General features: G+C 39.6%; 1 protein-coding gene and 1 long non-coding RNA gene across 5 annotated transcripts in view; both read left to right on the forward strand.

Annotated features, from left to right (window-relative positions):
• Nucleotides 1-18,607, forward strand: part of LOC126402699 (MAP kinase-activated protein kinase 2-like) — a 26,275-nt gene continuing 7,668 nt past the window's right edge. For 3 of the 4 annotated variants that reach the window (XM_050064876.1, XM_050064875.1, XM_050064877.1), the window contains exons 1-5: nucleotides 1-586; nucleotides 5,397-5,536; nucleotides 7,544-7,608; nucleotides 14,804-14,883; nucleotides 17,190-17,316. In XM_050064876.1, the coding sequence (XP_049920833.1) occupies nucleotides 368-586; nucleotides 5,397-5,536; nucleotides 7,544-7,608; nucleotides 14,804-14,883; nucleotides 17,190-17,316 (631 nt within the window). In that variant the 5' untranslated portion in view covers nucleotides 1-367. The remainder of the gene's footprint in view (nucleotides 587-5,396; nucleotides 5,537-7,543; nucleotides 7,609-14,803; nucleotides 14,884-17,189; nucleotides 17,317-18,607) is intronic. The other variant, XM_050064879.1, reaches the window with a different exon arrangement.
• On the forward strand, nucleotides 8,447-11,386 carry LOC126402701 (uncharacterized). The gene is made up of 3 exons (XR_007571259.1): nucleotides 8,447-9,630; nucleotides 9,892-10,003; nucleotides 10,112-11,386. It is a non-coding gene; the product is annotated as an uncharacterized LOC126402701 (long non-coding RNA).

Raw genomic sequence — 18,607 nt, forward strand, 5'->3', positions numbered from 1 at the left:
CGCGCCTGTCGGACCGTTACAGAGGGATGCTGCTTTAACTTCCACCGTTTCAGTCCGGAAGTTTGGTAACTTGTCGACTGATAAGTGTAATTTTATTTACTAAGTTGTACCACACGCTTTGAACTCCGGCCCGGGCCACATTGTTGAACTGTCAGTCAAGACTCAGTCGAAGGTTGACTTCCCGGACAGTCACCAGACAGAGTGAGTGCTGTCTAGCTGCCCCCGGCTAGCGGTGGGCTAATATCACACAAGGACAACATGAGCTAACGTTTGATGTTAGCAGCTAGCTAAGAAAGTTAAGCAGTGAGAAGAGGAGAAACGCACCTGTCGGACGGTTGCTATCACTCATGTGCCGCCGGTAGTTAACATGTCGAGTCAGCCGGCTTTCCCGATCCAACAGCAGCCAAACCTGAACTCCGCTCCTTTCCCACAGTGTCTTGTGAAACCTTTTAACAAACCTCTGCAAATCAAAAGGAATGTCATAACAGACGATTACAGTGTCACAAGTCAGGTGCTCGGGATGGGGATAAATGGCAGAGTGTTGGAGGTATTCCACAAAGAGAGTGGAGAAAAGTATGCACTGAAGGTAATCACACTGTTATCTTAATCTTTCACTGAATTATATAACAATTTAGATACGAGATAAACGTGTCAAATTGATATTGAGAGGAGAGTGGATGCTTTCTGTGCTCGAGATTGTTCATTTTTATTGTGCCCATTAAATACAAATGTAAAGTCATTGGCCCAGTGCAATGAGGTGGAGTTTAAAACCTGCGCCACTATAATTTGATATTTGCTAGTAAAGACAGCAGAGCATGGACTTTTAAACTGTAGCATTGTCCAGTTATGGTGATACATATGTGATACTGGTTTGGATATGGAGTAAATCATGTTTGGCTTCATTGCAGATGGATGTTTGTCTATGTACGTAACTCTCAAAGTGTGTCAGAGGTGGTCAGCACCTGGCAAGTGCATTGGCCATTGCACAATCCATGATGACCACAAATGATTACTGGTCTGTGGAATGTGGTTTAAAAAATGTTGATGATGTGTGCATTGATGTCTTTCCTTCTGGGTGTAAATATTGCATACAGGCAGCACCTTAATGCAGAGATGAGGATTTTTTGGAGATCAATGGCTGCTTTTAAGTCATCATCATTAAAAAGGGGAAAATCCAGCAGTTTGGAATATTTTATACAGATTTGGAGTAGTAAAACAGCGTTGCGCATTTGATTAATTTAATACACCTTTCCTCAGTAAAACAACATTTCCATTAGTTCACAGTGCTGTTCCCCAGGTCCTGTTTTGCTTCAGTTACTTGTTATGTACATTTCCTTGAATAAATGAATACTTGCGTAGAAGCCTCTGAAACTTGTTTTTTAATGTGATGTGTGCTGTAAACAGGATCAAAGCCTGGCTAAAGACGACTGTTGTGCAACGAGTTTGTCTGTCCTTCACCACATTCTCAGAATTCAGTCAAAGAAAGTGCAGTCAAGGCTCAGCTCAGTGTGTATCAGGCTGAGCAAGCTGAAAGTTAACAAATGCTTCTCTGTTATCTTTAATTTTTATTTTATTTTTTTTAGAAAATCTGCTTCTCATACACAGTTTACTCTTTCCTGTCCACAAGACCGTATGTGTCACCCTTTTAATATTAAATTCAGCCAGTAGGGAGATATAAGGATGTGTAACCACTGAATTCCACTGGATCAGTTAGTCACAGCTAAAGCATGAGTGATGCATATCCAGCTAGAGCGTACCTGTTGTGTTTGTTGCATTTGCAGTGACAGGCAACATTTAGCGTTAGAACAGAGCACTGCCGGAGTTCAAGAGGTTGGGTCTCTGTTGGCATTAGATGTGAGTTATTTTTTTCTCATGGGAACCTATAATTTTAGGGGTTCGTGCACAACTGACGGCTTCGTCGGGTTCTAATTTCTGTTCCACGGTTTGTGAATTATATACGGCCTCAGGCCTGTTGAGGTGTTTTGAAGGAGGGGTGTTGACTTTTCCTATCCACATGCTGTCAGCCAGAAAGAGAGAGGGGGAACATGCCTGTGTCTAAAAGTAGCCTCATGCGAGAGGCCAGAGATGACTAAGAGATTATGTCGTCTGGTTGGGGAACAGCAGGACGAGGTGTCATGCAGATAGCACACGCTCAGCTTTCATTAGGCAGTGAGGGAGTTTTGAGATGGGTAAACAAAATGGAGAAGGTAGAAAATGACTTAAACCGACCTGTGTTTGTTCCACACAAGTATGAGATTCTTATTATTTGCAGTGCTGCATATTTGTGTAGACTTCAGTTGCTATTTTTTTTTGATGAAAAGCAAATGTCCCTTCCCACATTTTTATTTGTGTAGACTCCTAATTTGCATTTGTCAGATATGATTTCTTGCTTGAGACCCACCCAGTCAGTGGGTTCAGTGCAGTGTCTTTTAGAGATATTTTGCCAAGTTTACAGGCTTAATACTGTGGTGGAATGTAATGAGCTACATTTACTCAAGTAATTTACTCAAGTACAAATTGGAGGTACTTTATTCGAGCATTTCCCTTTTGTACACTACACTTCTGCTCTACTTAATCTCTGAAACAAATACTATACTTTTTACTCCACCACATTTGTGTAAATAAAACTGACAGCTTTAGTTACTTTTCTTTGAGATTACAACTCTTCATACCCTCCCTGTTCAGTGAAAATAAAGACAAATTAGTTAGGTTCTTTTCTCCTAAACTGTAGGATCAAGTGTTCTTTTATGTGTTTAGAAAATTCTCCCACTTCTTAAGCAAAAAAAGCCCTGTGTAAACCCCTCTTGGATCAACTGGAAAATGCATCATCACAAAGCTGAAAACACGGCTGTTTTTCTGAGCTCATAAAAACTTGACTTTTTAGAGATAGACGGTTCTCACGGGGCAGCGATGCTACAAACATATTATGATTTAAAAGAATATGATGCAGTGCTTTAGATTAAACTACCCAACAGTATATAAAGTAGTAAAAAATAGTATAACCTTTACAACATCTTCAGCAGTAAAAAGCGACATAGGGAAGCAGCATATTTAAAGCATATATATAAAGTAAACGTTGACAGGGAGCATTTTACTGCACAATGAGTTCTATGACTTTTGATGCATACATTTTGTTATAATACCTACATCCTTTTACTTTAGTATGTTTTTTTTGTCGGACGTTTACTTGTAGTGGAGTATTTTCACAGTGTGGTATAAGTACTTTTACTTAAGTAAAGGATCTGAGTACTTCTTCCATCACTGACTGAGTATAACTGAATGTGGACACACAAGTAGTGTGACAGTGTGGACAGCATACATATGTACATTTACATCCAGTTACAGATGACTCTGTAATCTATTTGAACATCAGTTAACCACCATCTTTCACACAACCATGGCTCTGACATTGCTGAGGTTTTGTAAAGGCAGCGCATCTCAGAAAACGGGTTAACATTTTATTATGACATACAGTGTGTGAGACAGGCTTATCCGGTTCAAAAAGTGCACCATAGTAAATCATAATTTGAGGTTCTCTGAAGGAGTCTGATATAGAAGACTGTAAAACTGACATCCCTGAGGTTGCAGCAGATATATGTGGTGATGAGTGCTATCAAAAACTCAGCAGGCAGTTGTTGTTTTTTTTGCGATATGAGTAATACATGTTGCAGCAGTATGAACAGTATTCAGATTGTTCTGCATCCAAAATCATAAAAGTTGAATCCCGTCTTTCATTACATATGGGTAATTACAGCAGTTGGAAATCTTTCCAAATAAATCAATGAGCATGAGCTTGAATGAAAAGTAGGTTGTGAAATGTAAAGATGAAATGTGTATCTTACAAATGGAAGAGATTTGTTCAGCCCCTACATAGCATAAATACTCTTCTTACAATGAATTGCCAGAACCAAATGTGCACTCTCTAATAGACTACACTGCCTCCTGTGGTGGTAATGACTGGCACGGAGCTGATGTGCAATCAGAGCTGCAAGTAATGATTTTTGTCATTAGTGATTAGTCTGCAGATTATTTCTTGGATTAATCGTTTTTTGTATAAAATGTCAGAATATGGTGAAAAATGTCTGTTATCATTTCCTACAGGCCATGGTGACACCTTTGAATGCCTTATTTTGTAGTTTACGATCATGTATGCCAAAAAAAGATTAAATCCCACATTTTAGAAGCTGGAGGCAGCAAATATTTAGCAGCCTTTATCAAAATAGTTGCCAATAATTTTCTGTCAATCAATTAATATACAAAGCAGCTCTATTTGCAACGGAAGTAAGCAGTGGCGGCCCCAGAGATTTCTTTTTAGTTGTGGCCAGATGGGGCTACTGAATAACATGGGATGGCACACCAAAACCAAAATTTGATGAATGGATTTCAGGAGTTCACTTATGCTATTGAAGTATATTGGCTTGTTGAAAGCTATGTCAATATGAGAGTTAGGGAATCACATACTAATATATTTTGATTTCTTATTTTACAGTTAATGATACTAATCATCTGACGTGCATAGACTAATTCCCGTACTGTTAACATTTTGAGTACCACAACAATCCTGTTTTAATGTGCTATGTGTCTATACGTGCTCGGCGCAGTGTTGGGCAAGCTGCTTGGAAAATGTGGTGAACTAAGCTTCCAGTTACTCTACATTAAAATGAAGTTTTGCAACATTGAAGCTATCCCCAGAGAAATGTTGCAAGCTAAGCTACGAGAAAATGGAAAAGTAGCTTGCTACTTGCAAAGCTACTTTTATTTATTTTTTGTCAAATCAGAGTTATCTCATTGACATCGGTATGTCACTGTCTCTCCCCTCTCTTCTTTCTTAACACTGTTCTTAGTCTCTCAGCTCTTTTCCAGGACTTTGTTGTGGTTTATTTCTCCAGTGTCCACTGCAAATCCACTTATACAGTCTGTGGGCAAGACACTTGAGAGACACGTCAAGAAGTTCAATGTAGCCAGTCAGATGCAGAGTAGGGCAGGTCTTACCAAATACCAAAAGCAGCAAGCCAAATAAACTGAAGGATTAGTATGTGAAGTCATGCGGAAGTGTTTCCTTTATCTACATGCCTCAGTGTGGCGCTGGCGTCAGTCGCATTACTCACCCTCAATTTTGTTATCGATTAGCGATTGTATCAGGGGGCCATGCCCACCCACCCAGGGGCACCACCGGAGGCAAGGCTTTCCTGCTGTAAAATTTATGTTTGTAGATAAAAAGCCTGTGCTCCATAATTGCTTGTAAAACATTTACCCAGCATGGTGTTTAATTGTGCTGAATGCCGACAAAACATTATACTATCAAACTGAGGCCGAGTTTACATGCCTGCATTTGAAACTAAAAATCTCATCATGCTTAATCTGATTTTTTCACTCCATTGCCGTGTGTGTTACAGATGCTGCAGGATTGCCCAGAGGCCAGGAGAGAGGTAGAGCTACACTGGAGGGTGTCACCTTGCCCCCATATTGTACCCATCATAGATGTTTATGAGAATCTCTACCATGGCAGGACATGCCTCCTCATCCTGATGGAGTGGTGTGTATTTCAGCACGCACACACACACACGCATGCACGCGCAATTAGACCCAATAATGTTTATGTTTGATCTTAAAAATGGTCTCCTATGCTGACAGAACTATCCTTCTTTTGGAAATTGTTCATCTTTGAAGTGCTTCTAGGAGTTGTGGCTTGTATTAGTTGCTTTGTGTGCTCGTGGAGCTGCTTTTGGTAATGCGTACCAACTGAGGTGAGTAGTTTCCAGAACACTTGAGGCCAGAAAGTAATAAAAAGCAGGCAGACGCTGCTTTGTCTACGGCCGGCGTCTACCTGATCTACAGCCATCTCATGTGCTACAAAAGAATAATAAAAAAAAAGTTCTCAGAGCTAGATAGGATATGATTAATGCATTGTCATTATAATCCTTTATTGAACAATAACAGTGACTAATGATGAGTGAGTGTTTAGTGGTTGCAAGTGTTGAATGTTTCCAGCTGTTTTAAATTTACATCAAAAGCTTTTCACCAAAAGTTTCATCGTGTTGAAGAAATTTTAGCCACATGCTGGAGCAGGTTTATCAGGATTCATAGGATATTTTGTACTGATAATAACTAACAGGAAATACTATATGAACAGGCGTCCCCTCACCCTGAATCTTCTTCCTCTACACGCACCTCTTCACATCCTACCACAGCTCAGTCACCATCCTTAAAGGGACAGTTCACTCCCAAAATCAAAAACACATATCTTTCATCTTACCTGTAGTGCTATTTAACAGTCTAGATTGTTTTTGGTGTGAGTTATAGCACAGAGTGTCCCCAGAACTGCTCACAACAAGGTCTGGGGATTATCTTGAGTAACTGATTCATGATTTTTGGAAAGAGTCATTGCTGTTGAGCTTTTCAGACAGGCAGACATTTCTACAGCTGACATCTTCATCACTCGGTAACTCACACTAAAACAATCTTGAGGGAACTGCCTCTTTAAATATGCAGCTTACACAACCATTATTGGACTTATAACAAACAACAACAAAGACAAACCCTGTGCGCAGGTCACCCAAGCAGCCATTTAGAGCCTCGATAACAACCTCCAACTCAACACATCTAAAACACAAGAACTATAATCTATAATGCGTTGAATTTTAATTGTTAAAATAGCAAATAAATAAGATTAAGATTAACTTATCATAGACTTTAGGTACAGCCCCTTCAACAAAACTCCCATGCACTTCTTAGGAGAACCTATAACCATCTCTGACTCTTTTAAATTCCTTGGCTCGCACATCGGCAACATTGAAATGGAGCATTAATACAGACCACATTTCCCAAAAAAGACTGATTTTCCTAAGACAGCTCTAAAAATTCAAAGTCAAACAAATCCTCCTTCACAGCCATGACTGAGAGCCTACTTACCTCATCTGTAACAGTTTGGTACGGCATCACGGACTCTTACACAGGCAAAAAGAAATGCAGCAATGTCAATCAATTATCCAAGATTATGGGCTCCCCCATCTCTTCAGATAAATCCCGATGTCACAAACACACAAACTAGCAAAAACATCATCTCTGACAACTCTAACAACCCCTTTGAAATGTTTTCCCAGCCAAGTACCCCCTGATCAGGCAAGTGAACGTGTTATGACAGCTGACACTTTAAGGGAGTTAATAAATGCATTGAAAATAAGAATATTCAATAGAAAATGTGTTCATCAAACTTCCATACATTTGTCACATTTAATTATTTTAGTATGATTATTTTAGGAATTATTCATGACTGATATTTTTAAAAAAATAATGTTTGAAAAATCTCTCGTACTCCCTGCAGTACTCAAAATTGCAAAATTGCCCCCTGCTTTTTTCACTCATTTGCAAGTTAGTAACATGGAGCTCTTGGCAGGCCTTGTGCTTCTGCTGCCAGACTTGTTACTGTCTGGGGCAAAGGACAAGAAATGATTATTTGTTTTCCATTGAGGAGAAAAATGATGAAACTTGACAGACACTTATTATACTGCACTTCTGTCCATTCTTCTGTTTTTCCTTTCAGCATGGATGGGGGTGAATTATTCAGCCATATCCAAGACAGAGGGAATCATGCATTCACAGAAAGAGGTAAAGGGATTATTATTTCTCAAGCAAGTTAAAGTTACATTCCTGTATTCCTGTAAATGTATTGATTCATTTATTGGTTAACATTTAGGCCTAAAAAGTAAACTTAGATGTGTTTAGTTTGTGTATGGTTTTTAATTAATTTAATAAAGGTCTATAAATAAGGACCTCAACCTGCGTGCCATTCTTTGTAAATCATGGCGTGTCCTTTCATTGATAAGGGGATGAGTGAGGGAATTGTCATAGTACACAGGGCATTTCAAAAAGACGTACATTCAGGGACAGGTCAGACCCATTGGCCTACCCTGACGACTACCTATGTGAGTGATGCAGGTTCTTGAGAGAAGGGAGTGCATATAGTTGTAAATTATTCAGGCCATACTGTGTGAATAGCACGTCGCAGTAAAGCATTCACAGTCCCACAGACTGTGTACATTGCACTTTGCTTTTTTGCCAGTAGCACAGTTCTGTACACAGTTGGAGATGCAGAGCATATTGGGAAAGCATCAGTTCTCCGCTCTGGATGTGTAGTATACCTGTTTTTAAAAAGACTGCTCAGTGTGTTCATCACCTCCCCTGGTTACAGAGGAATTCACACCATTAAAGAGACCTTTTATGGAAGTGAAGGTAAGTTCAAGCATTAATTGTATGAAATGTTTTTGATGTTAATGTTAGAGGTGACAATTTGGAGGCTAACCTCTTTTACTTCACTTTTGTAGATTTCCCAAACCTTATCAGCGCTCTGGACTGAACCCACATACTTAAAAAGCATTCATCTGGTCCGTGAGAGGCAGACTTCAACAACAGGAAATCATTGCACAGTATCAGTGTGCAGGTATGGTCCCTTTTGTTTAGATAATGGTCTTGTAGGCTACTACTGTAGAATAGATTGGAGTACAAATTACAGTGATTTAAAAATGCTTCCACAGAAAAGGCCTGATTTAACAGAGTTTTCTCCACCATTTGAAATGTAGTTACGTACATCCCTCTTTTTAGACATGTCGGCCTGATCACTGGTAACCATAACAAGGCCAACCTGAAATAAGTAGATGACCTGCCCCGCTGGTGTCAGGACAACAATATTATCTTGACCATTAGCAAGATTAAGAAGATGATAGTGGACTTTGGGAAGAAGTTGGGAAAGAACTATGTCTCCCATAATATCAGAGGGCCTGACCTGGGCAGTACATACTAAAGGCCTTTGCACACTAAGTCCGTTTTTTTCGTCCGAAATTGTTGCTCGTCTAAAAACACATAAAACATCACGTTGTGTCAGTCATGTTTGCAGACTGAGTCCCAAACTTCCGCCTGTTTGGAACAGGTTCGATTTACTGCGTTTTAGTTTTTCGCATCCGTCAGAAGCCTTTCGAGACATTTGACCAAGAATCAGTGAATAAAACTTGGTGGTGGGACTCAGCCGTGACAAGACAGAGGAAGGGGCCGCACAGAATCATTTCATAACTCAGACAGCTACTTTCAGTAGGTCAGATAGTAATATTCAGGTGGATGATGACAAAGAGGAGGATGTGGACCGCACACAGAATGTGGAGACAGATAAGAAGGACAGCTCCGCCCCTTCATGCAGCTGCGGTGCCAAATGAAAGATGGGGAGGGTGCCAGATCGGTAACTCCTGTGGAGAGAGGCAAAGGAGGGAATGTGTCTTTTAATTTTGTCACGTATTGCGATTTTCATACCGAATAGAACAATAAAACGCATGGGACTCAGTGTGCAAGGATGCTTGAGATAATTCTAGGTGTCCCCTCATATACTGAGGAATTTCTACTCCTGCACCACTGAGATTGTCTTAACAGGAAACATCACTGCTTGGTACAGAAATGGTACCAAGGACCACAAGGCCCTGCAAAAAGTGGTACATTATGATTTGGCTGAACACACTATAGATGTGGCTTTACCACTTTACTTGATCTTTACAACAGGTGCTGCAAAGATAAGGCCAGGAGGATCATTAAAGATCCCTGTCACCCTGATTACAGCCTTTTCTCCCTGCTAAGGTTGAGAAGAAGGTATGGGATACACCTTGTCAGTGCTGAGAGGCTCAGGAAGAGCTTCCACCCTTATGCCACAAGGCTCCTAAATGAAAACCCTGTCTATAACTGCTCAATCTTATACTCATTATTACAGTCTTTTTAATGCACAAATTGAAGAAACAGACAGGATTAAATCGCTGGAATTAGATTTATTTGATTTCATGGGACAAATAAATAAATTGTTTGTTATTATGCCGAGTATTCCAGTACAATGACCTACATCTTCCATTCTTTCAGATGGTCTCTGATGTAAAACGTATCAACACTAACATGGGGGCATATTTGCCTTGCTCAGTTCATGACTCCAGAATCCCTTGGGCCTCTTCTTTCTCCCTGCAACTGTCACAAGGTAGGCTGCTCAATAAACATATGGCAATGTAAATTAATACAGCTTTAAAAATACTGTCACCATTCATTACAAAAAAAAGTCAGATAAATTATTATAATCTCTATCCAGGTGAATTCTCAGGGGTCTTGCTTGAAGACTAGGAACATGCCTCCCTGTTTGTGTTATCTCATGACTCCCCAACAGACGCCCCGGACAGTGCAACTGCAACCTTGTTCACGCACTCACAAGGGAGTGACTCCACAAAGGGCATGTGACATGACCGTTACATGTGTTCTTCTTCTTACCATCGCTTGCCTGAGGAGCGACAGGCCAGTTGAAGGATTGTTGTAGAGGAGGACTGGGGCAATGAGGCTATCTCTAATGACAATAAAATAGACGGAGTTATAAGAAACATATGTGCGAATAATTATTTTTTACATTCCAATCCTTATGTTAAGGCTTTACTTAATCTGTTTTATGTAGCTTTCATTTTTTTCTTTTCACTTTTATCTCAATTTCATTTAATGAAAACAAGACACATATTATTTAATTTTATTCATATTTCAAGTGGAAGTTGCCTGTTGGAGGATAAGGCATATGATTAAATGGATTCACAAAAAAAAGGTTACGTGTCATTTTCTTGAATATGGCACCAGTTGTTGGATTTCCAGTTCCACCTTTCACATCTTAAGCTTTTTGTGTTGAATGTCTACAACCACTGCCTCCATTTGTTTCAGGGGACAGTACTTGTAAACACTTTAATGTCTTCTGCATTTTGTAGGAACAGAAAATGTGTTATTTGGAATGCTCTTGTCATTGTATTGTTTTTATTACTGAGTGGACAGTTCCCCAAAAATACATATTTTTCCTCTGACCTGTAGCGCTACATAACAACCTAGATTGTGTTGGTGTGAGTTATTGAGTGTTGGAGATTCTGATTGTGGAGATGTCTGCCCATTCGTCAATATAATGGAACTAGATGTCATTTGGCTGTAAAGTGCCTGAAAAGAAGAGAGAAAAACACATTTAAAAAATCTCTCTCTCCAGAAATCGTGACACAGGTACTCCAGATAATCCAGAGACCTTGTTGTGAGCAGTTTAGGAGCAGTTTCCTTTTGACTGAACTACACCTGCCAACTGTATCACCACACAGAAGGAAGCATGTAGCATAGAACGTTTTCAGTTTATGCTTCGACGAAAAGTTTCAGTCGTCTTTGAGACCCTCTGCATTTTTTTATGCTACAAGTCTATTTCTGTTGCATTTATTGAAGCATAATCTGCACAAACAGCTGTTTACAATCACACCAGTATCCTGCTGTATATGTGTTTTTGATATATTAACCATATTTGCATTGATTGATCAGCTCCATGTCTGTGAGCAGCAGATGACTGGAAATAAACGCAATGAAGCAATAAATACAAACACTGTTGATTTCTTCCTGTGGCGCTGGCATGAAAGATAGTTTGGCTCCGTAAATGTCTGCTGTCAGCTGTCGGGACTGGTGAAGGCAGTTTGGTCGGCTCACAGATGTATAATGGGCCTGTCTCTGTCCTCTATGCTTTCTAGGAGCTGCTGCTGAAAGACAGCATAGAGACACATAATGCAGGCCGACGTCGGTGGTTTTAAAACTACTTTCTCCATGGCGGCAATTTAACACTGCCCACTACATTGCATGACAAAATATGTCACTTGCAACATAACAAAATTTTCAAGGTGCACAACATTAAAGGAAATTGTCCTGTGATGCTTTTTTGCTGTTGTGCACCCAACCAGAAATCAGGTTTAATGGCATCCTCCTTCGCTGAGCTGTAACATTAGATAGCTCAGTAGTGCTAGGTGACCTAGCTGTAAATGCACGCTTCCTTTCTTCCTCCTGAATGTATTGTGCCCAAGATTTAATTAGGTCATATCAGAATACTTTATTACATTTATCTTAGTTGCTTCTTACACATTCAGTCGATCAGCAATTTTTTGCCAGCCTTTTGTTCATGGCAGCTGTGACACATGAACATCGCTGCTTTCGTTACTGCTGCTATTTGTCATGATGTATCAATATGATCCACTGTCAACATCTTGGGCTGCTTAATATAATGATCTTCACTACTTGAACCTGTGTCAAATTACTCTGATTGCATGGACTTGGCATTTATGGAACCACTTTGCCCCAGACTGATTTGTTAAGTTAATTCAAGTCAGGCATTGGACCCCACTTTTCTTGGCACGCTTCATGGAATGGGCTGCTGGTTGATTTGGTGCACCTCTGTTTAAGATTGATAACAGCAAGTGTGGTTTAATAGTGCAGGACACATATTTCTGGGGGCAGCAAACACACAGAGAGGAGCTATATTTTCCAACTGGTGTATCTGTTTACAGTGCATCCAGACAAACATATGCTGTTTTGATAAAGAAGCCGATCAGTAATCAGTGTGAGTAGTTTTCCGCACACCAACAAAGCAAAGAGTTGGTTACTTTGCTGAGGAGTTAGAAGTGTGCAGCCTGTGTAGCTCACTGTGGCTGCACCTTCTTGTTCCATTATCTCCTTGCAATATGATAGAAATTGATCTGCTGACAAAAAAATGCCCGCAGTGACCATTGTATTGTTTTATAGTCGCAGTTGTTCTATGTGACTGCTTCACATATAAAGTCATCTGTGTTTCGCCAGTTGAATGCTTTTAATTTGAAGCAGTGGCACTAGGGAATGTTTGGTAAATTCACATTGTTGTAGGAGAGTGAAAAATAAATAGTGAAGCTGTTAGTCAGTGAGGTTTGAGACTATCCCAGCTGACATTGGGAGAGAGGCGGGGTACATCCTGGACAGTTCACCAGACTATCACAGGGTTGACAAATACAGTACATAGAGACAGACAACCATTCACACTCACATTCACACCTACGGACAATTTAGAGTCACCAATTAACCTGCATGTCTTTAGACTGTGGGAGGAAGCTGGTGAACCCGCAAAGAACCTTTGCTGACACAGGGAGAACAAGCACACTCCATGAAAAAGATCCCCAGCTGGCTGGCGGATTCAAACCCAGAACTCTCTTGCTATGAGGCGACAGGGCTTGTTTGTTCATGGTTAGTGATTGGTAGGGGTGGGGAAAAGTAATTGATACAGCATAGTATTGTGATTTCTTAGTGTGACAATAGGGCATCATCACACAGTGTCAAGTATCGATTTTTTTAATCGATCAAATACAAATTAAACTTTAGGTAGCCTACTAGAATAATAATCAATTGTTTTTTCAGTCCGCTAGATACATTTTACCGCTGCAAAAAAAATGGCTGAAGTGAGATGAACAGACTGAAAACTTTATTTTATTAGTTAAAACAGATGTTGACAAAATTTTCCTTTGGGGACATAATTAACAGTTGAAAAAAGGTAATAAATCGCAATATATTTTACCGCACTACTCAGCATATCACAACATATTTAAAATCACAATAATATTGTATCGTGGATCCTTTGGTGATTCCCTAGTAATTGGTTTGTAAACTGTCTACAAATATTATTTGGATGGCTGTTAAAAAGTTGCAGGTGGTGATTATAATACCTGGTTAAATGGGTGGGAGGGTGGTGCAGTGGTTAGCATTGTTGCCTCATAGCAAGAGGGTTCCTGGTTTGAACCCAGAGTGGGGGAGCCCTTCTGTGCGGAGTCTGCATGTTCTTCCTGTGTCAGCGTGGGTGTTCTTCAGGTACTCTAGCTTCCTCCTCAAAAACATGCAGCTTGGGTTAACTGGTGACTCTAAATTGTCCGTAGGTGTGAATGTGAGTGTGAATGGTTGTCTGTCTCTATGTGTCAGCCCTGTGATAGTCTGGCAACCTGTCCAGGGTGTACCCCGCCTCCTGCCCAGTGTCAGCTGGGATAGGCTCCAGCCCCCTGCGACCCCTAACAGGATAATGAATGAATGTATGAATGAATGAATGAATACTGTGTAGTGCATCTATAAACACTGCAACATTGTAATGGCCACCTAATTAATGTTAATAGATGCACTACTTGTATTTATTGACCATTTAATAAGGCATTATAATCAGCAGTTGCCACTTTTAGCTATCCAAATAATGTTTATAAGTGGTTTGCAAACCAATTATTAACCATCAACAAATTATATATCTGTGCATGTGTGCAGCAATACACTATTAAAATAGCATAAATTATAGCATTACTAATAATTAATAAAAAAAATTCTCATTTCACTGTTTGATAACAGAATAATAAGTATTTACCAAAGTTGAATCAATTTTGATTTACCATTTATCAGTTATGGTTATTATACACTGTTACCTAAAATGGTAAGTTGATTAATTGATCTGTGGAAATTAATCAGCACCTTATTTAATAAACGATAAATTGTTTCAGTTGTTTCAAAGAAAAAAATGCCTAAAAATCTCCTGTTGCAGCTGCTCAAATATGAGGATTTGCACTTGTTCTTCACTTGTGCACTTATTGCTATTCATGGTATTTAATTGATATATCAAGAGTAAATGATAATAGAATTATTGTAGCTTCAACCCTAAATATTAAAAACAGTGACGCTGGATTAAATGCAGGTTTTGTTTCCTGTGAATTCTTCATGCATGTGATGGCAATTTGAATCCCGCACCAAGAATTTCAGAATGGAAATACATGGAAGGGAAATTCCTGTAAAAACATCAACTGCAGTGCGCAATCAAAAACTCTGAGCTTTGGTTTCATGAAAGTCTGAAGGATTGTAACTTTAACAATCTCAACATGTGCTCATGAATGTATGATTTATTCTGTATCTGTTCATCTTTCATTTCCATATCTTCTCTCCTCACTTCTCTTTCACCCAGAGGCCTCTGACATCATGAGAAGTATCGGCGAGGCCATACATTTCTTGCATTCCATCAACATTGCCCACAGAGACATCAAGGTAATGCCTCGTTTTATATATTTCGAAAGAGAAATTACAACAGTGGACTGTATTCATTGAAAGTAACATGAGATCATTCATCATCGGTTAGTAAAATTATTATTGTGCTCTTAAGCTACTGACAATTTAATATCCTGTGCATGTCAAAGAGCTCATACTTAGGGCCAAGTAGAAAACTTCTGCACACATGGAAATCTAAGAAAACGGTGAATGGCAGCTGAATTAGACAGATTGGACGGCCCCTAATGGCAAACACACAGTTGTTTCCATGAACAAGTCCAACACTGGAAGCCGTTTTTTTGTGTCTTGCTTTGGTTACTAAGCACCACTTTTTATTTTTCCTCGTCCACTGTAGCGTGACAGCCCAAATAAAGTGCTGTTTTACAAAACCAAAAAGATGCATAGTTCTTAAGGAAATGGGACAATGTATTGATGTGTAAATGGAGAATGTGTGTTTAATTCATTCATTCATTCAGCTTCTAACCGCTTCATCCTCTTGAGGGTCGCGGGGGGGCTGGAGTGTTTAATTCATTTGAGTAAAAAACTGAACAAATGTATACACATAATGTTGCATTGTAGTGTAGACTGATTACACTGATGGTCCGAGTCCAGTGTGCGTAATGCCAGTTGAGCTGAGTTACCAAATGAAATATTAAAGAGCTCTTATATGACATGCTTACCTTGAGTTTATAATTAAGAGAGACAAGAACCACGGGGAGACAAGGAAGGCATTAAAATAATCTGTCTCTGTACAGATTAAATGGGACCTCAAAGTTACGAGGTATGCGTGCTCTTGCCACCAGTTAACCCGCAAAGGAGGAAACTGAGCATGAAATCTGTGAAATATGTGTTATTGCACCTCCTTGGCTTCATCAGTGGGCTGCTGTGCCTGCATCTCTACACTGGTGTAGTGTTGTTTTAAGTATTGATGTATAAATACATATTGATTCTGAATGTTTGAAATGTCAGTACTCATTTTCCTCAGCTACCAGCTGTGCATTCTTGCTGTCTCTTACTGTTAATGTTTACTACAGTCATTCTACTGTTCTCTGCTAATTACCACGAAAGGATAAGTTGTCGTTGTCATGTTATAGCCTTGTAAAATTTAACTTGTGCACCCTTAATGGTTGCATTTCCATCCACCTCTTTATATGCACATTTTCAAGTAGCGCCAAAAATTAAATATGGCATAAAAGCTTTTATACTTGGGGGAGGTGGAGAAGTCGGGGCATTGATGAAAGGTAACTGTGACAAAATACCATGAAAGCAGATTCAGCGTATAACTGACATTGTACGGTCATGATGTACTGTAAGCTCTCTTCATCATCTCTGGGTGGCTTTTGACACGCTATGTATGCACACAGGGCTGTTACCAGAACTCTTCCAGGAGCACAGAGCTGTGATATTAGTTTAAAACTCACTATTTCCAGTGTCCAGTGTGCTCTCTGTTACAGATCTATTGTTTTCCTTCGTTTGGGGTTTGACTGGTGCTCTTTTTAAAGGTCTAGTCTGTAGGATTTAGTGGTATCTCTTGGCTGTGGTTGCAGATTGCAACTAACTGAAACTTCACCAACATGCAGACACGAATGGCCGTATCTAGAGCCAGTGTTTGATTTATCCATTTGGGGCTAGAAAACATGGCAAACTCCGTAGAAGAGGACACTCTCCCTATGAAGATATAAATGGCTCATTCTAAAGTAATGGAAACACAACAATTCTTATTTTCAGGGGATTATGCACTCAATAAAACATACTTTATATTTAATTACTGCCAACATATCGCCCTAAATTTTACACACTGGACCTTTAATTACATCATTTTGTTGTGCCCTCCTCTGCAGTGGCACCTGCCTGGAGAATTAGCACCACTCACTGCTTATCTTGATGAACCAGCTCCCAATATTTGCATAACAATAGTGGATAGAAAAGCACATAAATGAATTTTCTTTTGCTGATTTTCTGAAAATTCAGAAAAAAAAATTGCACTATATTAGAATGGTGACCCAATTTATGTATTTTTTTCCTTGGTATGAAATATTTGTATTTTATATGGTATTGTATCAAAGTAGCCTCACCTTCTACGCAGATTAAAGACAGACCTGAATGTTTTTAACTTAATTTGGGAATGTTTCTTACCGTCCAAAGACAGGGAGAGGCGTCATAAAATAGACAGAGCTTTTGTTTAGGCTCACATTTGCTATTTATTTTATTTCTGTTTTCATATTTATTTGCTTTTCTTGTGGTTGATGACCAGTTATGTCACTCCTGTTCTCCAGACGCTTGATTGCTGTTGATGTCTCTTTCAGCCAGAGAACCTGCTGTACACCTCCAAAAGGTCAGATGCCCTCCTCAAGCTGACAGACTTTGGGTTTGCCAAAGAAATCACCACCTTAAACTCTTTAGCAACACCGTGTTTTACCCCGTACTATGTAGGTAAGACCCCACAACATGTGATGTGAAAGTAATTGTATCAGGTTGATGATACACTAGACTGTTTGTCCATGCAGACAAAGTGACGGTTATAGCTATGAACATTTTATTTTTGTTTAGGTGAGTGTCTCATTGAATTATATGAGTTTGTGTGAGATGAGACCTCCTGATGTCAGTGATAGCCATGTATCAACAGGAACCACTGTGAGCAGCAAGATACAGCTTTGTGTCTGTGGAAAAGCCTTACAGACCACACGACATACTGTGTAAATGCAATTTATAGAGTTCTGACATTTTCTTCACACTGGTAGTTCATTATTTATTAATAACAAAAGCTGTCCTGAATACCACTTTGTGGGCATCAAATGCTTCCATGGTGGTGGGGAGTTTAGTGAGAGACGAGAACATAAGTGGGACTTTTTTGAAACATCAGTTTTTAGTTGATTCCCCTAAAATAATCTAAGATAGTGTGATTAATTTTGTTAGCATGCAGGTCACATTATAAGCCATTATACCTAGAAAAAATGAATACTTTGCTAGGTGGCCGAGCTCTTACTTAAAGTGTTCAGGTGAGCTCGTTGTAGATTGGTGTGGCATATTTGCCATTTTAGAAACTCTTCCAGATGTTTGACTTTTTGGACTTCTTGTTAGTGATCCATGGACTATCTATCTATCTTTCTATCAAATCTAATTCAGTTGTTCTCAGCTGGTGGGTCTGGGCCGTGGGTTCGTTCTGAATGGACCTCAAGTGACTCATAAACATGTTAAGTTTGTTAAAAAAAAAAACACACTTTCAGTGGATTTCTGGCACAGAGCTTTTATTTTGAAGTGCAGTTTTCAGCTGTAGAGTGAGTCACTAACAGACAGCACAACTGCTTGACTAAGCGCAAGTATGACCCTGAATGTATTCAACTGCGTGGACCTTGAACTAATCACTAAGGAGAAAATTGGACCCCATGGTTGGACCAGTTGGGAACCACTGATCTAATTAATTACATTCTCTGTGATGAATGAATCTAAATTAATCGCATACATGAACTTTTGCTGTGAAAGTATTCCCATGAATTTTGGCAGATGTGTCGCAGTAAAGCTGCTGGATTTTGGACATAGTTGTCCCCCTGTCCTCTACCACCAAAACTGGTCTGTAGTCCATTGCAATCCATTTTGCGGGGGAGTTAGTCAGTTGGTCACAGGTAGACATACTCAGTTTGCGTCTGAGCGTCTGGTCAAGTTAGGCTTGACAAGGCTGGCTGCTAGCCCTAGCATCAGAGGCTAGCTCAGACCTCGGGGTTCG

The sequence above is a fragment of the Epinephelus moara genome, chromosome 16, assembly GCF_006386435.1.
Source record: "Epinephelus moara isolate mb chromosome 16, YSFRI_EMoa_1.0, whole genome shotgun sequence".
Taxonomy (NCBI): Eukaryota; Metazoa; Chordata; class Actinopteri; order Perciformes; family Serranidae; genus Epinephelus; species Epinephelus moara.